Genomic DNA, 26,372 nt, shown 5'->3' with positions numbered 1-26,372 from the left:
TATGTTATAGTGTTTTCAACAATAAGCTAAATACTCTACCCATACGGTACAGTACAGAAGACATTAAAATAATAGCAAACTCTTATTAAGCACTAATTATGTGCTAGAAATTATTTTAATTCTGTTGTGTATATCATTTAAGTCAAATGACCTTGAAGTGTTTACAATGAAGAAATAAATCAAATTTCAAAAGCATTAGATTAATTTGGAAATTTCTAGGAAATAATTAGACTCTTCATTCCTAATATCCAACACAGAATTAAAAATAGGTCCTGACCTTCTACTACGTAGGTAGAATAAAATGGCAACCATGGTCTTCCTACGTTGGTTCATTTTTTTAGATTTTTTTTAAACTTATTTATTTGAGAGAGAGAGACAGAGATAGGGATAAAGATAGAGAGAGAGAGCAGGAGTGGGGAGCCCAGGTAGAGCTCGATCCCAGGACCCTGGGCTCATGACCTGAGCTGAAGGCAGACACTTAACCGACTGAGCCACCCAGGCGTCCCTCTATGTTGGTTCTTATCAACTCTGGATCTTCAACAATTTTGGAACCTGTGATAAATGGAATTTTTAGTGAACAACTCCTACTGGTGTTCAAGATACTGCCTGTGGATAAAAATAAGTATTTCAACATTTTAGAAAATATCATCTGATTCTCACAAGGAACAGCCACTGGTAAGTTTCAATCAAGTAATATAACTCATCATAAACTCTTGAATTTTGTATTAGAATCAGTGCTAATCATAAACCGAGGGGCAATATTGATAAATGAGGATTGCTGAGTCCTAAAGACAGAGAATAGTATATGTTTGTTGCTTTACACTTCACTCATTCTTAAAAAGAGTAACACATACCATCTGTTGCAGGGCAGTCAGTCATAACTGATGAGATCCAAGCTTGGTTATTTGAACCCATGTAATATGAGCATTAGAAAGTGCATGATAAAGTAGGAATGAGGAATTCTTAGAGCTTTGCCTTGTTAATATCCCCAATAATATTCCTTTACTCGGCAGGCTTTTGTTTTTGTTTTTGTTTTTTTTGAAGTTACATTGGATAAGTTATCTCTTGGTAAGTAATAGATCAGGATAGGACCAAAATACTGCCATAAAAACAGTTTCTATTAGACTCTGATACACACAAGTAAGCAGTTATCAGTTCTATTGGCACCTGAACAATCAGAATGAATACAGAAGGAAAAAAAGGAAGCTTTGTGTTAGGAATAAATGCATTTTGTTTCCAACAAATTTGAATATGATCTTCCTTCTGAGCCTTTCCTCTTATCATCAATGAGTTCTCTAAGAGGTCAGGGAATAGGAAAGGCAACAAGTCAAGGAAAACCATAGTTAAGGAAATTTTATGTTCTGCTTTTTAGGAGATATTAATTCTTCTCTCTATAATTCCATTAGTTGTGCGTGTGTATGTGTGTGTGTGTGCGCGCCTTTTAACTGCAGATAGTTTTTGGCAACTATGAAATTTCAATGTTATTGAGCACTGAACTTATTTCAAGCTGTTCTAAAAACTGAGACAAAAGATTTGTCACAGAAATTTGGATGCCTATATGAAGGATTCAAAAAAGCAAATGGTTAGTGTCTGTTGATTTAGTGTATAGTGAACATAAAAGCAAACTGCATAGCCCACCTTCTCTAAAAATGTTCACTTACAGGCTTTCATGAGGCAGTTTTGAAATAAATTTGAAATAAATTTATGAGAAAGGCCATACAGCTTGAAATCTAGCACTATGCACAGAAAGAATGATCTTTCATAATACGGAGAAAGTTGAGTTTTTTGATATCTCAATATGCCATCATTAATTGTGTTAATTATGGGCCACACTGAACGCAAACAAAGACCAAATAATCAGTCACATTAGGACCATTTTGAATTCTAAAATTTTTCTGAAAGAATTTGAATTAAAATGAGGAACTGGGCTAGAATGCCAAATTTCAGTTAAAGAGGATATATTTAGATCTTTTATATTTTTGAGAGTATGCTTTAATCATAATCACAATAAATGAATGTGGTCAGGGTCCACCTGGAGACATTTGAGTACATTGATAGCTCCGTATTTTTGCTGTCTATGACAAGAAATAGGACTGAAAGTAAATTAATTGGCAGTAGAAAAAGCTAACACCAGTGAGAAAAGCATGAAAATAAAAGATACAATGCCCAAACTCCATGGCAAGCTTGGTGTGATTCATGCAATTGCAGTACCAGCAGTCAAGTCCAGAGGAGTGCAGAGCCTGAAATTTAGGTGATAAAAGAACCCACAGAAACCCAGTAGGTTGAGTGTAGATTCAGGAAAAAGTTGTCTGATGTGGCTTAGTCATCATGTTGGGATTAAAAAGAGTAACCTCATAAGAGAGAACTGGTTTAAGAGCTAAATCATATGGCAGATGCCTTTTTATTTGAGTAGGACTCAAAATTCAGATGAGATCTGAAATAAAAAATGGAGACTTGAGACAGAAGTCTTGTAAAATTACACCAGTAGTCAAGAGAACTAGAGAAAGCTGTAACTCTAGGATGCCAGGGGGCTCCCCGAATGCTGGGATAAGTAACCAGCATTATATCATTCCAAGCCCCAGTGCATGACGGCACTGAAATACGGGTGAGAGGCAACATGCAGATTCAGTGGAATAGCATTTCTAATGTGGTCATCACTGTACTAGGCTTTTAGCATACATTTCTTTTTAATTTTCACAGAAAGTCTATGAGTTGATTATCATCCCTATTTTATATGTGAAGAGTCTCATTCACAGAATAGTAGAACAACTTCATGAGAACTTAGCTAGTAATTGGCAAAGTCAGAACATCAATTCCCAGGCTCTCACTCTAAACCACTATTTTATAGTCTCCAATGCTTGAGAGAACTAGGTAATATGAAGACAGGAAAAATGTGATAGGAACAGACAAAGAGCATAGGTAATATGTCTTTGCCATAGAGATGTACTTAGAAACAGCCACTTCTTTTTCTCTGTATCACTTACTATTCTGTTCTGCATTGATTTCTGTTCTAATTGAAGTTGAAAAGCAATTAGCATAGAGAGAAGATAATATGTTTATAAAACATATTAATAAAAACTAAACAGTACTGAGTTTCCTTCCTAGGCTTTGATTCTACCTTGATCTGATTACTTGAAGGATGATAGAATGATGAGGAGATTATGGGTTCTTGGAAGTTAGGTGCTAGTCATATTTATATTATTGGGGGCAACTGAACACTGCAATATTTTAAAGATAACTAGATTTTCATTAAATGTTGGTAAAAGGAAATTGAATTAATACATACAGAGCAGACTTGGAAGTCCATATATATGGATTTAATTCAAGTATTACAAGTCAGTTTTTGTGAGAAATTCCTCTATAAAGATATAAGAATTCCTATATGAGTTATAGCAGTTTTGGGGTGGAGTCTTTTGGGTTTTCCATATGAACTATCAAATCATCTGCAAAGAATTCAGTAAAGTAGCAGGATATAAAATCAATGCACAAAAATCAATTGAATTTCTATACACCAACAATGAAACAGAAAAAAGAGAAATTAAGGAGTCAATTCCATTTACAACTGCACCCAAAACCATAAGATACCTAGGAATAAATCTAACCAAAGAGGCAAAGATCTGTACTCAGAAAACTACAGAATACTCATGAAAGAAATTGAGGAAGACACAAAGAAATGGAAAAACATTCCATGCCCATGGATTGGAAAAACAAATATTGTTAAACTGTCTATGCTACCTAGAGCAATCTACACATTCAATGCAATCCCTATAAAAATACCATCAACTTTTTTCACAGAACTGAAACAAATAATCCTAAAATTTGTATGGAACCAGAAAAGACCCCGAATAGCCAAAGGAATGTTGAAAAAGAAAGCCAAAGCTGGGGGCACCTGCCTTCAGCTCCAGTCATGATCCCAGGGTCCTGGGATCGAGCCCCGCATTGGGCTCCTTGCTCAGCGGGAAGCCTGTTTCTCCTTCTCCCACTCATTCCCGCTTGTGTTCCCTCTCTTGCTGTGTCTCTCTGTCAAATAAATAAATAAAATCTTAAAAAAAAAAAAAGAAAAGAAAACCAAAGCTAGTGGCATCACAATTCTGGACTTCAAGCTCTATTACAAAGCTGTAATCATCAAGACAGTATGGTACTGGCACAAAAACAAACACATAGATCAATGGAACAGAATAGAGAACTCAGAAATATACCCTCAACTCAATGGTCAATGAATCTTCAATGAAACATGAAATAATATTCCAATAGAAAAAACGTCTCTTCAACAAATGTTGGGAAAATTGGACAGTCACATGCAAAAGAATGAAACTGGACCATTTCCTTACACCATACATAAAAATAGACTCAAAATGTGTGAAAGACCTAAGTGTGAGACAGGAATCCATCAAAATCCTCGAGGAGAACACAGGCAGCAACCTCTTCGACCTCAGCCATAGCAACTTCTTCCTAGACACATTGTCAAAGGCAAGGGAAACAAAGGCAAAAATGAACTATTGGGACTTCATCAAGATAAAAAGCTTTTGCACAGCAAATGAAACAATCAACAAAACCAAAAGACAACTGACAGAATGGGAGAAAATATTAGCAAATGACATATCAGAAAAAGGGCTAGTATCCAAAATCCATAAAGAATTTACCAAACTCAACACCCAAAGAAAAAATAATCCAATCAAGAAATGGGCAGAAGATATGAACAGACATTTCTGCAAAGAAGACAAGATAAATGGCCAAGAGACACATGAAGTAAGTGTTCAAAGGGAAATACAAATCAAAACCACAACAAGATACCACATCAGTCAGAATGGCTAAAATTAACAAGTCAGGAAATGACAGATGTTGGTGAGGATGCGGAGAAAGGGGAACCCTCCTACACTGTTGGTGGGAATGCAAACTGGTGCAACCCCTCTGGATAACAGTATGGAGATTCCTCATAAAGTTGAAAAATAGAGCTACCTTATGACCCAGCAATTGCACTACTGGATATTTACCCCAAAGATACAAATGTAGTGATCCGAAGGGGCACATGAACTCCAATGTTTATAGCAGCAATGTCCACGGTAGCCAAACTATGGAAAGAACCCAGATGTCCATCGATAGATGAATGCATAAAGAAGATATGGTATACATACATACATACATACACACATACATACACACAATGGAATATTACACAGCCATCAAAAAATAAAATCTTGTCATTTGCAACAGCGTGGCTGGAACTAGAGCATATTATGCTAAGTGAAATAAGTCAATCAGAGAAAGACAATTATCATATGATCTCACTGATACATGGAATTTAAGAAACAAGGAAGAGGATCATAGGGGAAGAGAGGAAAAAATGAAACAAGAAGAAACCAGAAAGGGAAACAAACCATAAGAAACTCTTAATCTCAGGAAACAAACTGAGGGTTGCTGGAGGGGAGGGCAGTGGGGGGATGGGGTTGCTGGGTGATGGACACTGGGGAGGGTATGTGTTGTGGTGAGCACTGTGTGTTGTGTAAGACTGATGAATTGCAGACCTGTACCCCTGAAACAAATAATACATTATATGTTAATAACAAAAAAAAAAAGAAAATTTGCATGGAAACTCACTACATTTATTCATCCTATTTATGTAGCTCTTATATTCACAATCAACTCCTTATTTACTCATCACTTTTTTTTGCTGCCTCACATAAATAGTAGATAAGTTTAATATAGTAAAATGAATTTTACTAAATACTAACTTGACTTAGGATTGCCTATGGTATGATACATTTATAAAGAGAATTAACATGACTTCTGTCTATAATGACATGCTGCATATCCTACATCTCACCAGTCTATTACAGAAGGTTTATAGGTTTATATTTTAAAAATATCATGACAAAAACATGATAATCTTTATTTAGAAAGCAAAACTATGTCTTTAAGCCCATATCTTAAGCAAACAATGATTTTAAAAAAACAATATTAATAATTTCAGGGAAAAGATTATATTATTAAAAGTTTTATTGGTATCCTATTGCTGTTGTAACAAATTACCACAAACGTAGAGGTTTCAAACAACACTATGTCAGAATTCTGAAGTGGGTCTTAAGGACTAAAGTTAATTGTGTTCATTCTGGAGGCTCTAGGGGGAAAAATTTTTTTCCTTTTTCTCTTCAGCTTCATAGAAGTTGCCTGCATTCCTTGACTGGTGGCGCCTTCCTCTGTCTTCATGTGTTTCCTTCCAACCCCTGCTTCTCTTGTCATATATCCTGCTTTCCAACATTTCTTGCTCCATAAGTACATTTACAATTATCTTCCAACTACTTGGATAATCCAGTATGATCTCCCCAACTCCAGATCTTTAATTTAATCACATCTACAAAGTCCCTTTTGTCATTTAAGGTAAAAACTCATGGGTTTTGGATATGGATTTATTTTTTGGGGGGGGCGGCATCATTATTGAGTCTGCCAGATAAGAATTTAATTGTTTAAAAGTCTCTGGGCTCTATAGAAGGGTTTTGAAAATTTTTTAAGCAATTAAAAAATTTTACAGCCTTCACAGGAACTGTGATATCCTACCATTTGAGAAATTCCCCAACAATAAAATGAAAATATTAAAATTTACATATATTTTCCCTTTATCACTTACTCATTTTAAGGAAATATTATGTTGAATTGTAATATTTGAATGGAGTGCTTTCTAAGCCAATTGATTCAATTCTTCTAGTTTCATAAATTAATGATTAAGATATAAAAAAAAATTTAAGAAGTCTCTTTCATAGTATTTTGATTTTACTATTTTGGAAAATTTAGGAAAATTTATCTAGACAATTAACTCCATAGGTCTTATACATCATGATGTTTTCCGTAAGATCTTTTTAGCAATAAACACTTTGGAAGATAACCTCACTTTCATATGTTTTCACTAGTTTGCTTCCCATATGCAGTATATATATTTTTCAATTTTTTAAATTTTAATTTTTTTAGAGAATCTGCACACGTGAGCCGGGGGTGGGGGGGGGGAGAAGAGAGTATCTTAAGCAGATTGTGCACACGGAGCCCAATGTGGGGCTCAATTTCATGACCCTGAAATCATGACCTGAGCAGAAATCAAGAGTCAGAAGCTTAACCAACCAAGCCACTCAGCTCCACCCCATATGCAATATATTTTAAAAACAAAACATTATATTCTATATCTTTTTTAATCCTACATGTTTATGCTATTCAATTGGAGCACCTTGTACAATTTTCTTTGAATTCAGTTTAAGTGCACAAGCTCTATAATTTTACTATTTCAAATAAAGCAAATGAACATAGTTAAGCTAACCTCTCAAACTTTATGTCTGTAATAACACTGTACTTCCCAAACCAAATCTTTTCCTAACTCTGGCAATCCAATTAATTTTTTTAATATTCCCAATTCATCTTGTTCCCTTACAATTAGCATTTACATATTATTTGTATTTGTACATAAATGTACAAAATACATTTACATATTATTAATCTACCAGAAATATATACAGAGTTTGTCTAGGTATTGGTGCCACCTGACGTTTGGCTTATCTGATGCAAGTTTACCTTTATATTACTGTAGAATCATGCAGTATTTTTTACACTATGTATTTTAAAGAGAATGCCAGTTTATTCAATTTCATTTTGCGAACTTATTTTGATTCTTAATAAATCTTAGAATCTTCAAAGAAATTGCTGCTTCATTAGCAACGGTATTAGCAGTACTAATTGCTGGTTTGTTTCTCTCCAAGTCACTCTCCTCATCTTGACTGTAGTCACACTGACTTTCTATTGGGTCTGGGAACAGGCTGACCTCATCCCCACCTGGGGGTCTTCACTGCTGCACTTCTCTTTGCCTTGGAAGTTCTTTCCCAGGCTCCTTTCCTGACTGTCATATCCCCAATCTTCACGTATTCCAGAAAACCTTATGTGAGCTGGCCCTTTCCCTGTTCTCTATAATACAATTGTGTTTATTTTCTTCTTGCATTTTACTGCGGTCTTTAATGATTATATGCATTGGTTCATGTGATATTGCCTTATCTGAAGCCTGCCAGCTTCATAGGGCCCATATCTATTTTTCCCCAGTACCTAACATAGGGACTAACCCATATTAGGCACCAAAAAACTTCTATTGGCAGAATTATTGTTAGTACACAAACTTACTATCCTTTGAAAATTAAGAAATATAGTAACAATTTAGGAGTGCTTTTCCATCTATTAGCACTGATTAGATCCAAATTCCAGAACAAGAGCTGCAGATTTAATATCTTCAGAAGCCAGGAGACATTTTCAATTATTATTGTGAACTAGGTACAATACAATAAATACTGGATAATATAGCAATTTGAGAAGAACAGACCTTATTTAAAGGAGGCAGCCCCTACTCAGGTCTAGTCTATCACTGCCCAAGGAAATGTAGGCCCAGTATTGCTCCAGACGTTATGTTAAATTTATCTTTCCAGTGTTTGAGAGGCTTATGGAATTGCTCTGCAGGCTGAATCTGGTCCGAGCCACTAAAGGGCAGTCTTTGCACTCAAGTCCACTGAAGGGTCTGATCCTTCCTGATCACAGAAAGGCTCTTTGCTAGCCCCATTTTCTTTACATGAAAACACCTGGATAGTGGATGTCACGTACTTTTGATGTCCTAACCTAGATCATTACAGAAATTAGATTAGATGAAACAATTTCTGAACTAATTCAACTGAACACAGAATCCTGAGGAAACTCTCCACTACTTCTTGTTCCGGAGATCGCTGGGTCTTATTTTCCTGGACCTGGTTTTTACCTTATTCTGGAACCACTACTTTGTATCCCCCCATCCCCCACAAGTTTTAACTTAAATTAGTCAAATTGTTTTTTGTAGATCTGCAAAGAAACTTGTCTTATTATCAGTTAATTGCCTTCAGAAATAGTTTTATTGTCTTTTTTGTGCTCTACACTGGGACAGAGGAATCACAGCCTACAGGGAGGTCACAATTTCTACCTGCCAATTGGCAGGTTCATCTCCTGTCCCTCTTATGTTCTGTATTTTATGAAAACATCAAACTGTTTTGGTTTCACATTTACCATAGAGTTTCTTATCTTACCTTGTCCCATCTATTACAAATGATTGTTCTTCTCCCTGGAGTCTATTCATTCTTTAAGACTCAGCTCAAGAGTCATCTCCTCTAGAAAACCTTCCCTGAAGTCGCCCATCCCCTACCCCATACTAGCCACTATGGGATGGGTGTGCATTCTCTGTACACTGCTAATGTGAAATATTCCACGGCTTTGCTGAACTAAAAACACTGTAACTTTGGGGACCATGAGCTCCACTTGACTAAATTCTTTGAGGGCAGAATCTTTTTGCATAGCTTTCTACGCTAGTGTTTAGCAGTGCCTGGTATACAACAGATGTTGAGTGATGACAGATAAGTGGGATGTCTTGAAAGCAAATGGCAACATTTAGGTGAGAATAATTTCCATAAACATATGAACAGCTAGACAAAGGTATGAGAGAGTTTAGGATTAGGACCTCCAAGAAAGTATAGTCAATCTATGCTTGTTTTCTACCAATTTTTTATAAATTTATAAAAACATATATATTTCTACCAATTTTTATAAATATATAAAATGTTGGGCATATTGGCAAACTTTAAATTAACTATTAAGTAATCACTGATTCATTTGTAAGAGATTTGTGGATTATCTATCAGGTATAAGATACTGTGAAATAGGGAAAAGTATTTGAGAGAGAAAGAAAGAAACTGTAGTGGGAGAGCAAAAGGAGAAAAGAAAGGGGCACGTGGGTGGCTCAGTCGGTTAAGCATTTGTCTTGGTCATGGCTCAGGTCATGATCTCAGGGTCCTGAGATCGAGCCCTGTGTCAAACTCCACACTGAGTGTGGAACCTGCTTAAGATTCTCTCTCCCTCTCCCCTTGCTCTCTCTCTCTCTCTCTCAAAAAAAAAAAAAAGGTAAAGAAAGGAAGAATTTGATTGCTTTGCTATAAATATTATTCTAAAAGAGAATTTAAATAACTAATTCTGCTCTTATAGAGGGACTAATATTTAAGGGACAATACTCACTATGTTACATGGAGGCACAGGGAAGGATAATATGAAAAGCAAACTGGTTGCTGGTAGCCTTCTTGAGGAATACAATCCCCAAACAATTTGAAGGAACTAAAATTCATATACTCTATATTTTTACCATAGATCATCCCTTTGAATTAATAAGGTCTTGTTTGTAGACAAGGGTTTCTTGAATTTATCATTCTAGCTGTGAACAGATAGATACTTTGGGAGGAGCCATTTTGACTAATTTTCTTTCTTCTTTAACCATCCAATACATGTTTCTCAAATGTCTCCGATGTGTCAGAAACTGAAAAAGGTACTGAGGCACTAGGAGTCAAACTATATCTTGACATTTCTGTGATATCTTATAAATTAAACGTATGGGTTAATTTTGGCACATGGGTTTTAAAATATGTATTTTTTATATACTAAGAACCAAAGAATGTATATATTAAAATATGTACTCACTTGAACATTACTAGCAAAAATATATTTAGTTATTTATAAATAAATACTTGTTTGTTTTAAATGCTGAAGGAAAGTGTAATGCTTTTTCTTATAGTAAAAAAAGACAAAACTAACAGATTATGTATTTATAAATATTAATTTTCCAATAATATTCATTTTGCATGTCTTTCCATAGACAAACACACATAACTTCAGATGACTGATGTGCATGGTGAGAAAGTCTCTAAGTGGTATAAGACTGGTTTAATCAAACACTCATTTCCAGTAGCTCTCCAAATTGTATGCTTCCTCTCTCCATTTCCTAAGAAGATCTATCCTGAGGAAAGCTTGCTAGAATAAGTAATATGTGCTTTGTATTTCTAAAAGGAAGAAACAAAGAACTGAAGAGAAAAGCTGGGTTGTGAGAGAAGACAAGCACTTTCTGAGGTAATGTACGTGAAATTGTATGCCTTGGAAGAAAGACAAATTGTCAGCAGGATACAAAGTAAAGATTCTTTGCTCAGAAATACTCCACCTAGGTGGTTAGTTGTTTTGTTTTCCCCTAACACAAATCTTCCCTGTAAACCAGCTAAATGAGGGAAACTCTACTTGAAGATGCCACAATTTCAATCCCCAATCAGGCCAGAAGGAATGGAAGTGGGGCAAGAAGAAGCAAGGTGGAGAGCAAAAGTGTGGCATTGGTAAACACTGAGGTTTACTCTCTGGAATATCTGGGTCATCTCCCCGGAGGGTGGGGGAAAAAAAACACTCAGGAGGAAAATCAAACCTCAAAAGAAAATGCAAAGGCTATATAAAAGTCACACTGGAACTAAGGTGTGATGGGGACAGACAAAGGTATCGACTCATCTGTCCCAAATTTGGTCACAAACAGGGTATCTGTGAACCCAAACATGAAAATACAGACAGGAGGGAGAAGTTAAGATTTAGAAAAAATTAAATATAACTTTAGTGATTCAGAAAAGTTGACAAGACACTCAAAGAAAGTGGACTCACAAAATGTTTTTAATCACTATTTTTTTTTACATTTTTTTCCTATGAGCATCTTTAAAAACAAAAAAAAGAAAGAAAGAAAAAAAAAGTCATACCATTTGATTCAGGTTAAGGCTGTTCTAAAACCATACACCTATTTACTGGTGCCTAAAATTCTTTGCAAAAATTATTGCAAGCTTAAAAAAATATATTGCAAGCTTATCTTAGATATTTTAACTCCACATTTCTGGTGTGATACAAAGAATTTTGTTGAGTTTTTATGTCTATCACCTCTATTATGCCAACATATCATTAATATTGGTATGTTTTCCCACATATTTTATCTATATTTTTATATTTTCATCTTTTCTGTATTTTTCCATGAGAAAGTATCACCTTAAAAATCAATATTACCAAAGGAATATACACAGAGTCTATATTAAGAAAGAAAATATCAATAATAGTGTTTTTTCCACATCTCAATATTAAGAAATAAACATTCATAAATATCAAATTCATCACATATATAATGCAGTTTGTTGTCTTAAATTAAAATGAAAATGGGTATTACTGAGTTGTATAACAAATAGAACCTAACATAATTTGTTTATCCATTGTTCAATTAGAAAAATTTAAAAGACTAACAATGAATACGAAAACTGACGTTTACCTTCTAATAACACATTAGGGATATTTTAGTTAGGTATATTACATACAAGGATTTCTCTTATAATACAGGTGATTTAAATAACTTCTTAAGTTACTACTTAGATAAGAGCCTCATTCCAAATTGTGGGCACAATTTTTATAACACAAACTCGTTTTTGCCATTATGCTTTGTTAGGTGTTTGGGAAAATAAAAGTTTGCAGTGATCCAGCTGCTTAAAGAAAGACATAAAAAACTCTTAAAAGTTAAGTAGCAAAAGAACTAACAAAAAGGGTCCAGGCCCTTGAAGCATTTGCTTTCACCATGCGCCACTACTGCAGTGATGAAAATTATAAGAGTTAAATACTGAACAAGACTGAATAACTCATGAAAATATAGAGGGGAAAATCTCTGGGGAGAATTATAGCTGAGTCCTTAACAGGTATTAGAGACAGGCTCAAATCATGGCTCTGTCATTATCCAGCTACTCTATATTTTACATGAAACATTAACTTTTCCTACTGAGCTTCAGTTTCTTCTTCAGAATAGTGATACTCATACCTAACAGGGAGGCTATGGTGAGAATTAAATAAAATAATGTACACAAACATTTAACCCATGTGGTAAATGAGATGCAGTAAGTGCCAATAAATGGTAGCTATTTTAAATAAGTGATTTTTTTAACAGCATTGGAAAAGTCTGTATTTTATGCTAGAGATAAGAAAAAGAATTTAGTGTTGCTCTAAATCACAACTTACTATAGATCAGGGAATGTCTATAAATTGAGATCCAGAAAATTTTAATAGCTTACCTTAGCTTAAGGACCCATGCTTTTTTGTTAAGAAACCAGACCATATTCTGAACCCTGGCTTCCTGATCTCTGTTTTTTTTTTTTTTTTTCTACTAAACAAATCTACCTTTCAAATAAGTCACTATACTTTATTTCATGGTTTATACTTTCTTTTGTATTTTTTTTAAATCATGTTAAATTCACTGAATGAATTCCCAGTTATGCATTACACTTTTAATTGAAACATACTGAAGATAATTAAACAAGCGCAATCATGCTATGCTATATAAATTAAACCAGTATGTAAACTGGCAAGTGGCTGCACCTAGGTTTATAATTCTTATTTAATAAAACAATCAGATAAATATTTTAATATAATGGACATACATCTAAGGTGATCCATAAATTTCATTATTTTTTATTTTTGTTTTGTTTTTGATCCATAAATTTTAAGGATTACCAGAAACCTGAACATATAAACATACAGGATACTCAGAAATTGAATTGTTCATCTCTGAAAATTTATAAGAGAAAGGAAATGTGTGGTAAACCATACTTCTTTTATGCAAAAATATGTGCACAAATTCTTATTTATATTGAAATAATTTAAGTAGATGATTTTTCAAAATAAGTTGGGCAGAGGATTTTGGAGTAACTGTCCTCAAAGAAATTCTGAAGAAATATAGAAAATTGAAGAGACAGCTGTGAAATTTTTTAATATTTAAAAATTGTGAAAAAATCTAGCTTGACATTTTCTACTTCAGCTTTCATGTTTCAAAAATATGATTGAAAGTTTCCTCAAACTGTCTTTAAAAATGAGGTATTCCTTATGGTAATTTTTATAAAGTGCCTTTGGAAACAGCTATTCTACATAATTCACAAAAATCTTATACAATCCAAATATAATTGTCAAAGTTCCAAGAGTCAAATGTTATTACTTTAAAATATCACTAATGAACAGTAACTGGTCAGTAAGAGCTTTATATTTTCATAGAAAGATCCCTAAAGATAACAATGTTTAAGAAGCATAACTTCAGTTGAGATTTCAATAGAATGTATATGCTTATGCTTTCTTTTATAACCAGGAAAATAAGCTTCTAAAACTTCACCAGATAAACTTTCTCTAATGAATCACACGATAAATAAAACAAAAATGAAATTTTCTCTTGATTGATTTCATTATTACTTTAAAATTTCAATTCATTTCTTGCTGGCCAAATTGCTCTCTATTATTGGATTACGCACACTTACAGTTTATGAGTAATGTGCTGCTTCTTAAATAAGCAGAAATGAGGCAAGCTTTAAACTATCTCTTGGCACAGCAAACTGGCTGATCTCCAGATACTTCACTTCGGAGATGTCAAAGGAAGTTGGAATCTGGGATTTATTTGTGATCCCAGGTGTTTTCTACTTTGGGGATGAACTGAATATCTAAATGTGAGAATGCAGGATTTCCCAAGTGATCTTCACTAAGGAATCCCATTAATAATTAATAGATCAAAAATATTTTTATGAAATGGTGATTCTTCTTTTGGGTAGAAAAGTCAGAAAAATGTTCTAGTTTTGATTGTTTGATTCTTCATTATTCCTGAAGAAAAAAATATGTGGTTGGCATATACAATATCTGACATAAAAGTTGCAAAGACAAACTTCTTGAGGCTGTAAGAGATAAATTCTGAAGAGAGCTTTAGTTCATGTAATTTTTGTATTTTCTTTTCAGTTTGTTGCTTCTGGATGAATATATTTCTCATCCTCAAAATGTTGACAGCTCTTGTAGATTAGATATAATTGCTTCTATTAAATTCAATGTTAAGCAATTTCTATGCCACTATAAAAGTATAATATAAAGTGTTATATAATATATATATATATTTATATATATTTATATAATATAATATAATAATATGTAAGTATATTATTCATTTTCACTTCCTGTTTGCTTGGTCCTAGAGGGATGCAGTATTGGCATACCATTCATTTCAACTTTTTTCTAAAAATTTTATATTCTTGCATTAAGAAAAGTTTTAGAATAAGTATTGATATACAGAAATGTATAGTCAAAATGAATGCTGCAGAATCATGCAGGCAACATCTAATTATCCCAATGGTGGGCAGATATATGATCCTGAAAAATTCAAATTAGCCAGTCCTTAAAAATTATGTAAAAAAATATATGATAATCCTTATGCTTTCATAGAGAATACTTTGTCAATGCATGCAAAACAAAGCTTAAAGTCTTTTCACAAGAAAAGAAGAGGAATATACATACTGTAAGGGACACATTCATACTGCACTTCAAGGTATTTATAGGTTCCTGGACACGGGTCTGGAAAAACATCAGGACCTGCCACCACTGCACACTGCGTTCTGTTATTGCACCTGAAGTCAAAAGAAAAGAAGAAATAAGAAATTTATGGGAAGTTAAATCATTATTAACACCAGTATTAATTTTATTTGGTTCTTGTTACAAAGATTTTACACAAGGTTTTGGTCAATTTAGAATTTTAGACTTATGAAGGAAATATCTGTAGTACACTTAAAAAAACTGGAAATAAAAATCAATTCAGCCAGTTTACTCCTACTAACAAATTTAATATTTCAGCGAAAACGGTACGATTTTGAGTTAGAAGTTAAACACTGCTTAAGCAACACTAACTGGTCCTTAGGATATTGCCAATGGGAACACAGGTAAGGATTGTTTGCTAGGAATCACTCACTACCATTATTAAAAAAAAAATTGAGAAAATATGACCAGAGTTTTATTAGAAATTATAAAATAAATTCGCTCATTATCATAACATCTATTTTTTTAAGATTTTATTTATTTATTTGAGAAAGAGAGAATGAGAGACAGAAAGCACGAGAGGGAAGAGGGTCAGAGGGAGAAGCAGACTCCCCGCTGAGCAGGCAGCCTGACGCGGGACTTGATCCCTGGACTCCAGGATCATGACCTGAGCCGAAGGCAGTCGCTTAACTGACTGAGCCACCCAGGCACCCTGATTATCATAACATCTATTTTAAAGGCAGTGAAAATATGATGTGGAAAAGCATTTAGGCAAACCTAAAAAGTCAATAAAAATTTAATAATTGAATATTAAAATATACTTAAATTTAATTTATATAAACTGATACATTACTAACACCATAAGTTAAACCATTTTTAAGCATTGATGCTCATGTTCCTGTGTTCAGTCAAATAATTACACTAACCTCAGAGACTGCTGTTCACAAATGTCAATATCCTATAATTTAAAATAACTTTAAATCTCCAAAGAGAATAATCAAAAGCCACTACTGAGATAGAAATATAAACTCTGCATCTTTTGTGGCAATTGGGCTAAACAAATCTGGACTATGCAGACTTAATCATGGGTAAATATACATATAATGAAATTGATTCTTATTTTGAAAAAGACACCCAAGTTCAGAATGGCTTTGCTAAGGTAAATTTTACTTAGAAATTGTCTAGATTTGATAATTTATTGATAGGTAGATATTTCTATGGAAAAAACGATGTTTTTTTCCAACTATAATATTGTCACTAAGTGTATAGGATGAGACATTCTATAGTTATCTTCTGTTTTATGTTCTTGTTTATTCATCTCAGAAAAATAGTACCTTACAGCTAGAACTTTCCATTATGCCTTCTTGACGAGATGCTTCATTCTCTGATATGACCTTATACTTCCGTATCCTTCCTTGATACTAGAAGGATAAGGAGCATCAAGGGCAGACCTCAGTTTGATTTACTGTGAAAATGCTTTGTGTTTACTGGAGGCTACTATTTGTTGGCCTTAATGAAATTTATTTAGTCCCTAAATTAAAACTGATTCATTAGTGAATGTTGTAAGCTGAAAAATATATTCTGTGTGATCAGTGGAAGATTAATAAAAGTCAATATTCCATACTTATCCAGCAATTTAGCATAACAGTTAATGCTGAGGATCAACATGTCCCTAAAGTTCTCTTATGTGGATTTAATGTCTGAGGGTGATTATTAGACATCTGTATAATGACATTAGTGTAAATATGGCTGTTCTCACACATATGCTGTAAGTAGGCACCTTGCCACGTTAGTGTACTCAGACTTTCAAAAAATAGCAGCACTTCTCTTTTACAAAGAAAACTTTTTGAAGGAGATGTCTCAAGTTAAAATACATGTTACTTTGCAAATAAGGTATATGATTTTCACATCATGCTTGAAAAAAAACCTCATAAATCAATCTCAGGTGTTTATAAAATGAGCATATATAAAAACTTACAGTTATTTCTGTAATTTGTCAAAGTTATCAGGAATACATTTGAAGTAAAAATAATTAATAAAAGAAGTATATACCATGAAATTTAGTAAAATATAAATATTCTGTAAAAGTAATATTTCTGATCTGCAGTCATTGTCATGGCAAGTTTGAAATATATATATTATATATATATATATATATGTATTGCTTTCTTTCTTGGTCTACTGTTGTTTTACACCCTATTATCAACATTTTATTCTAATTACTACAGTTCAAATAATAAAATTCATTTAGAAGTTGTGTGTATTCTTGTAATATTCTGATATAGAAGGGCAACTAACACATCTTTTATTATTTAAACAATCATTGTTTTATATCAACAGACAGATTACTAGTAATTTATGAGTTGGGCGCAAAGGTTAAAATTTACAATTATGTAAGTGTTAGTTGCACAGAAAGTGGTCTTGAATCAGAGATTTCAAATGGTTATTGTCTGTATAGACTGGATTAAAAAATATAATATGAACACTATAATAATCCACCTATCCACTTATCTATCTAGACATGTGCAACATCCAATTTACATATTACATATTATTTAAGTTATATAAATACAAATTATTTTTGTATATATAAGAAAATTAAGTGATCATTTGCTGTAAACATTAGACACCTTTGTAAGTCCCAAATATCTTACTCAATGTTAACCAAAAATAAGTCAAATAAGCCTTTCAACTAATGAGACAGTGTATGTGAAGAGGTATATAAACCAAAACATGCTATACCAATAATATATTTGCAGTCATTAGCATCATTGTTCTGCATTTAAAACATTAACTTTTCAAAATAATTCCATATTTTATTAATAATTCCATATTAAATGTTCTTTATAAGTTAAGATTCTTAAAAATCAGGGAGAAAGGTAGATAATCTCTAGAATATTATTCTTGTATATGATATATTCTAGTATTGATTGTTTAAAGACTACATTTCAAAAACAGAAGTTTAATGGTTCTGTCTTCTTTTTTAATGACTTCAGTTACTAGAAATAAAAATGAAATTAACTATACTTCTGATGAAAACTTATTGAACAATGAACAACTGACACCAGTATGAGTAGTTTTATATACATTTATAGTAATGTCAAAATTGTTAAATTCATTCTAAAATATTATAGATGATAAATGTGAAATAATCAAATGTTCTCATGTGCCTTAAACTCAGAATTTTTCATTGTTTACTTTTAATGTAAATATAAATTTAAAAATGATTTTCAGTATCCTTGATATTAAAGATACTTTCAAAACCCACAATAAAGGATAAGAAAAGAATGCAATAATATGGTCCAATGCATCCTAATCCACTAACATTCACAGAGGAAACATCATAATCTTATGAAAGTATTAAGGCATACTTACAGTGACAGAAGTTTCAGTATTTTTTCAACAGAAACTTTATGCAATAAAAAAAAAAAAAATCCACTTCAGTAACAGACAGTTTTGAAGAGAAATGGCCGAAGGGGGTCAAAAGTTTCACACTTCCAGTTATAAAATAATAAAATCATGGGATGCAATGTATAGCTTGGTGATTATAGTTAATAATACTATACATTTGAAAGTTGCTAAGGGTAGACAGTATGTATAAGCAGATAGCACTCACAAATACCAAACTGTATTCTCAGAGAAATCTCTTGGAGTTTGACTTTTCACTTACATAACATGGAAGCCAGTTATTTTATTCCTTCACAAAGTTGATGTGTTTATAAAAATGCATTAGAAAAAAATGTAAAATACTATATATATGCACTAAGTACACTTTTGGTTGTCACAGTTACCATTACTATCAATATTAACATTTGTTTCAGGGTAGGTTAACAATATTTCATTTCAAAAGACTGAGTCTTTTCAGAGGAACATTCAAAGAAGTAGCAGGCAGAAAAGCATATAAATTCTTGGGGTTTAGACTAGAAATAAGAGAAAGCAGATTCAGATTTTAAAAAACCAAAGAAACTTAAGCCAAGTCATTAGTTGTATGCAAACTCTTCACCTGGGACACCCTAAGTCCAAAATTTAAAGTAACGATGTCCTATATTTGTGTAACCCTTCGCATTTATAAAGCATATTCATATATATCCTACTTGTCACCTCTTTTATGAAATGAGTAGTACTACCTCCAATTTCACAGAAGAGGGAATAGGTGTGAAGATGATAAATGACTTTTCAGACTCTCAGAAATCAAATGGTAGTCACTGGATACCAGAACAGTGACCTAAAAACCGTGTTACTGCTATCTTCTGAAATGTATGAATGTCTTCATATATTTCATGGTCATTCTGGAAAACTTATTTAATTCACTCTGATAGGTTCTTAGGGGTACTATGATGATCTGATGAGGTAGAGACCAGGTGTAATATATCCAAGTAGCCCAGGATTCCTTCAGTCATGATGTGGATCAGGCATTCCAAGGAGATTCAGAATTTAAATTAACATTACAAAACCAGGCCCCCTCAATCCAAATTGGTATGTAGCGATTGGAAAGATCAGTCTCTGAGCCTAAAGGAGCAAAGGATGAATGAATATTTATTCAGATGTTTGCGAAAGAAAAAAACCAAAAACATGCCCTTTTAATTCAACCCACATATAAATCTTCAACGTACGTCCAGTTGCCATCCACTGATCAGTTTTATTTAATAAATGTTATTTAATATGTTGAATGCTATTGATTGTCAGCACTAATTTTAAAGCAATATTCTTTATTTTTTAATGTCTTATGATGACTGCCAGGAAAAATATACACAATCACAGGATTACTAATAGGATACAGAATCATTTACTGCTTAATTATTCATTCCAATATGGTTCAGAGCAGCATAGGAACAAAGTTAAGTGTGATAATGAAAAAATCACCTTTGGATAAAAAAGTTCCTCTATTTGCCACAACATAGTGCAGCATACAGTGAAAACGATATTGCTACGTTTATGTGCATATCAACTATTCATTTGAGTTCTTCTTATATATAAAATAATCAGCCTCTTTTCCGCTAAATACAATAAAGTGATCTTTGTTTTAACTTCCATTATCCAAATAAAAATTATCAGCTATTATCTCATTTTTGGTTACAAATATTTATAGGTTAAGCATATAAACATGATCCTTAACTATATTTTTTAAAATTTCTCATATAATAGATATATAAGGACGGTATTAGTTTGTTTCCACGGTCTAGTAATTTAATATGGTACCATTAAAATAATTTACATTTAATATTGTTGTATTTATGTGCTGGAGTCTAATCCACAGGGGCTCTCCATCAATAAACCCTTCCACCACATATTCTTATTATACTCTAAAATCAGTGTATACAAACAAGCATTCCTGGGAATGTTAAGAAACTTTGCACGTAATGCTACAGCCATTTAAGTGTTAAATGTGGAAAACTCCATTGAAAATCATTGCAATGACAAGATATGAAAGTGTAGAAAAAAAAAAGAAGTGCTCTATGAGTGTCTTTTTGTTAACAAATTAGTCATATGAATTACGATTATCCCTTTTCAAATGGCATGTATGTGAAGAAACTACTTATTATTCCCAAGTATTTCACAGCATTTAATATATGACAAATCAGTGTTTGAATCATATAAGATACTATTCTCTGAGAGGAAAATGTTTTAAAGATATGTTTATGCAAAAAAAAAGCACCACCATCATAATATTTTAATGTTTAAAATCTGAGAACAGGTTAGGTAATCAGAGTAACTGAAGATTTTAAATTTTCATGATAAAATACAGCAATATAAAAAAAGTAGTATTTTGGGACACCTGGGTGGCTCAGTTACTTAAGTGCCCGACTCGATTTCAGCTCAGGTCATGATCTCAGGGTCCTGGAGCCTGCTTCAGATTCTCTTTCCCTCTCCTCTGCTCTGCCCTGCCCCCCTCCCACTCCCTCTCTAAAAGAAAATTAATAAATAAAAGCAGTAATTTGTTCAATGTCAATCAATAGAACAACTTTTGTATACTTTCCTTATTTTTCACTGCCTGTCACTCAGAGACCTGCTGATCTGCCATTTGTTTTGGTTTAGAACCCTGGGAAGGAGAAGGCAACTATTTCATGGCAGAATATCAATATCAATATATATATATATATATATATATATATATATACATACATACATATATATGTCATATATACATATATATACACATATATACATACATATACATATATATGTCATAAAGAAATCATCTAGATCTTACTCAAATGGTAAGAGAAATAAGTAATCAGAGAAAAAAAATCAATCATCATCATTAAAAAAAAAAATTCAGGGTGCCTGGGTGGCTTAGTCAGTTAAGCTCCCAACTCTTAATTTCAGCTCAAGTTGTGGATCAGGCATTCTGATCCCTCAGGGTTGTGAGATCGGCCCTGTGTCAGGCTCCCTGCTGGACATGGAGCCTGCTTAAGATTCTGTCTCCCTCTGCCCATCTTCCCCACTTTCTCTCCCTCTCTGAAAAAAAAAAAAATTATATTGTGGCTATACACATAAGTATTTGCAAAGGAGTTTGACAGTGTTGTCTACTTGTTTTTTTAAGATTTTATTTATATATTTGACAGAGAGACACAGTGAGAGAGGGAACACAAGCAGAGGGAGTGTGAGAGGGAGAAGCAGGCTTCCCACGGAGCAGGGAACGGATGTGGGGCTCGATCCCAGGACCCTGGGATCATGACCTGAGCCGAAGGCAGACGCCCAATGACTGAGCACCCAGGTGCCCCAATGTTGTCTACTTTTAATTTAAGTGGCAATTTAAGATATGAAAACTACATTCTATGTTTCACAAGGTAATTGTCCAACCTCAAGTCTCTCTTTTTCTACATCCTTTCTTTCTTTCTTAAGATTTTATTTATTTATTTGTCAGAGAGAGAGAGCACAAGCAGGGGGAGTGGCCGGTAGAGGGAGAAGCAGGCTTCCCGCTGAGCAGGGAGCCGGATGCGGGGCTCGATCCCAGGACCCTGGGATCATCACCTGAGCAGAAAGCAGATGCTTAACCAACTGAGCCACCCAGGCGTCCCTTTTTCTACATTCTTTTACATGTAATTTCACAAACATTCTTCTATATTAGAAAAATGTAATTTGATACAAGCAAGTAAAAACATGACCAAAGTGATTAGTGAGGAGTGCAGAAACTAGGATGCTCTATTAGTTTTCTTGCTGCTCCTGGGAAAAATTTTATAGCTTAAAATAATGCAGATCTATTCTCTTAGAGGTCTGGACATCAGAAATCCAAAATGAGTCTTACATGGCTGAAATCAAGGTGTTGGCAGGATTGGTGCCACGTGCAGGGTCTGCAGAGAATCTGTTCCCTTGCTTTTTTTCTACTTCCTAGAGGCTGTCCCCTCATTCTTTGGCTTGGGTCCTGCATCACAGTAACCTTTTCTCACTTTGACATGACATCACCTTCTTCTTTCTTTGATCTGTTTGCTTCCCTATAAAGACCCTTGTGATTATATTTAAGGCTCACCTCCATAATCCAGGATAATCTGCCCATCACAAGAGCCTTAGTTTCAGCACTTATGTAAAGTTCCTTTAGCCATATAAAGTAACACTCTTTTTTTTTTAAAGATTTTATTTATTTATTTGAGAGAGAGAATGAAATAGAGAGAGAGCATGAGAGGGAAGAGGGTCAGAGGGTGAAGCAGACCCCCCGCTGAGCAGGGAGCCCGATGCGGGACTCGATCCCAGGACTCCAGGTTCATGACCTGAGCCGAAGGCGGTTGCTTAATGACTGAGCCACCCAGGCGCCCATAAAGTAACACTCTTAAATTATAAGATTAGATATGGGAAATTGGGCTATATTTACCTGACAAATATATTTAAATTTTAAAGCATTTTATAGAAACTGGAATATAGTTTCACTTTGGACCTAGCATGGAGCCCAACATGGGCTCAAACTCATGACCCTAAGATCAAGACCTGAGCTGAGATCAAAAGTCAGAGACTTGGGGCACCTAGATGGCTCAGTTGATTGAATGTCTGCATTTGGCGCAGGTCATGATCCCAGGGTCCTGGGTTCAAGCCCCACATCAGGCTCCTTGCTCAGGGGGGAACCTGCTTCTCCCTCTCCCTCTGCCTGCCATTCCCCCTGCTTGTGCACTCTCTCTCTCCCTCTTTCTCTCTGTCAAATAAATACATAAAATCTTAAGAAAAAAAAAGAGTCAGAGATTTAACCAACTGGACCACCCAGGAGCCCCATGTCCTTTTTAAAAGAGTGAACATTTGTTATTTCATGATCATTCCAAAGCATATTCAAAATTTAAAGAGAATGAGAACTCTTTCAGGATTATCCATATTGACTACTTCATATTTTGATAGCCTTTTAACTCTTAAAATTTTACATAGTAACATAGACACAATGCAGCTTTCATAGAAGTTATTTTTTTGTTAATTTCCCTCAAAGTTTCTCTTATATTTACTGCACATCTCTCTGTCTTTAAACCACTGTAATTATTTTTGGTACTGAAATGAGATACAGCCTTTTTCCAGAGAAAATGAACAGGTGTAAGTCATCTCAGAATTCTGGCACAATGGAAACCAACCCTGCCAAATATCCAGAGAGCTAGTATATATCATCCACAACTGGATAAACTCTATTACAGTTTGCTAACAGCCTTAAAATGATAACAGTGTTAGTTGATCCATCTTAGAATAACTGATGACAACTTATGACATTTTATCATGAAGACAGATAATGTCTTCAGGAGTGTTTTATATTTGTCTTTGTCAGAGTTGTGGAAGTTTTCCATACCTTAGAGAAATATAGGCAAGTGGGGGTTATAATAATCAACCCAACAGAATGAATTATCTAGGATATATGCCCCATAATTTATGCATGGTTGAAAAACCCACAAACAATTTAATGTTTGTGGTGGAAGAGAAAAGGGGAAAAAATCTGGTATCACAACTATTTTTAAAGAGAATAAGCAACACTTGGGTAAATATAATGTATTTATTTTCTTCGTTGCCATTTTCAATAACTGAAAATTGGCAGCAGAAACAGATACAGATGATATTATAAATTTGTTTCAGGAATTATTAATAGCAGAAATAATAAAATATAGAAGCAGATTTCTTATAGGTGGTCTACATGAAATGTAAAAATGCAGATCTGTATTTGCTTAGAGATATGAACACAAATCAGATGGGGATCTCCCCAAGTAGAGACAGTAAGGAGAAGGAGTACACCATGGGTACCCAGGGTCAAGGGTACCCAGAAGCCTTTGACTCCATAGATACACTTTATTTTAATTTAATTTAATTTAATTTTATATTATTTTATTTTTAGATTATTTATTTATTTGTCAGAGACAGAGAGAGGCAGGCAGAGGGAAAAGCAGGCTCCCTGCTGAGCAAAGAGCCTGATGCAGGACACAATCCCAGGACCCTGGGATCATGACCTGAGGCAAAGCAGACGCTTAACCAACTGAGCCACCCAGGCATCTCTGATATATTTCATTTTTAAAAAGTGAGTAACGTGTACCCATTTGTTCATTACATTATATTTTGTAATATCATTGATATTTTCAATGTATTTTGAAAAACTAAAAAAATAGAATATTTAATGAATATTTTATACAGTTTGAACTTTAAGTAGATGAAATTTGCATTACTAAACCAAAACAAGATGAAACAATTTTATGTTTTATTAGTTTCCTTTATGATTATAGAATCACAAATATGAAATATAAATAAAATATGTATGGAATGCCTAATGCCCCAGTCTAGAAGAGTTTATAATGAAATACACACAATCATTACTTTCTGCCTTAAACTTGAGAGCTAAAATCAATATCAATATTATTCAATAATCATTACATTGTTCTTTAAGGATTGTTTCCTTTAGAGAAACAAAGTTTCATAAATATTTCTGATAACTAACAAACACAGGATTAAAAACTAAAGGGGTGCCTGGGTGTCTCAGTCGGTTAAGCATCTGACTCTTGATTTCAGCTCAGGCCATGATCTCAGGGTCCTGGGAGCGAGTCTTGAATGGAGCCCTGGGTCTGGCTCTCTGCTCAGCAGGGAATTGGCTTGGCACTCAGTCTCTCTCCCTCTGCCCCTCCCCCACCCCATTCACATTCTCTCTCTAAAACAAATAAATCTTAAAAAAAAGAAAAAATAAAGTTTTTTTATGAATACCTATTATGTGCCTACTATGTATTAGACTCTTCATTATTCATATATATTCTAACATAAATTAGTAGAATGCTCTGATGGAAAACTATCTTTTCAAAAACACAGTCCTTTTTTGTTTTTTTAAAGAAAATATAGTCCCTCTTTTTTAAGAAAAATACAATTCTACTACAGAATAGTAGTTGCAGTTTTACTTATTTATTTTTAATTGAAAAAGTCTGTAATGAGGGGCGCCTGGGTGGCTCAGTCAGTTGAGCAACCAACTCTTAGTTTCAGCTCAGGTCATGATGGGGGGAGACAGGAGTGGGAGTGTGGGTGGGAGATAGGTTGTGAGACCCAGCTGGGTCAGGCTCCATGCTCAGCAGAGTCTGCTGGAGATTCAATCTCTCCCTCTCCCTCTGCCTCTCCCACCACTCGAGCACTTGCTCTCTCTCTCTCTCTTTCTCTCTAAATATAAATAAATAAATCTTTAAAAAAATAAAAGAAAGAAAAAGTCTGTAAGGAAAGTGATCATTTTATCCTTACTATTGTCAAATGGATTTATATTGTATTATTCACAATGGATTATATACACATTTTGGAAAATATGCAAAACATATGAAGTATCTAGGTTATTGACAATGCTTGAAATGTGAAATAATTTTAAGATACTTAAAAAGGTGAGATACCATTAGTGATATAGAAAGTATCCTAGAATTAAACTAAGAACCTACATTTGAACTGATACTATTATGAAAAACAACACAAGATACATAGACTCTCAGGACCTCAATTTCTGTTTTTTTGTAATTACGATCTGTAATTATATTTTGAGGCTTAAAAGCAATAATATACAGGACAACACAACATAGAACCTGAGATGGTGTAGGTACTCCATAAATGTTGGGTTACTGAATTGAGGATATATGACAATTAATTAAAAATAGTAAGAATTAAATAATTAAAAAGGTAAAAAATAAAATAAGTTTTCGAAAGAAAGAAAGAAAGAAAGAAAGAAAGAAAGAAAGAAAGAGAGAGAGAAAGAAAGAAAAAGA

The 26,372-nt window shown here is 33.8% G+C and overlaps 1 protein-coding gene across 6 annotated transcripts in view; it reads right to left on the bottom strand.

Moving 5' to 3' along the window:
• ADGRL3 (adhesion G protein-coupled receptor L3) overlaps positions 1 to 26,372 on the bottom strand; it is a 790,703-nt gene that overhangs the window by 311,037 nt on the left and 453,294 nt on the right. For all 6 annotated transcript variants that reach the window (XM_073891741.1, XM_073891740.1, XM_073891744.1 and 3 more), the window contains one exon: positions 15,184 to 15,293. In XM_073891741.1, coding sequence (XP_073747842.1) covers positions 15,184 to 15,293 — 110 coding nt within the window. The remainder of the gene's footprint in view (positions 1 to 15,183; positions 15,294 to 26,372) is intronic.

This window comes from Callorhinus ursinus, unplaced genomic scaffold, assembly GCF_003265705.2.
Source record: "Callorhinus ursinus isolate GAN/ISIS: 27379988/994484 unplaced genomic scaffold, GSC_fseal_2.0 scaffold4, whole genome shotgun sequence".
Classification (NCBI taxonomy): Eukaryota; Metazoa; Chordata; class Mammalia; order Carnivora; family Otariidae; genus Callorhinus; species Callorhinus ursinus.
The sequence above is the reverse complement of the archived record's forward strand: the minus strand, read 5'-3'. Positions and strand labels throughout refer to the sequence as shown.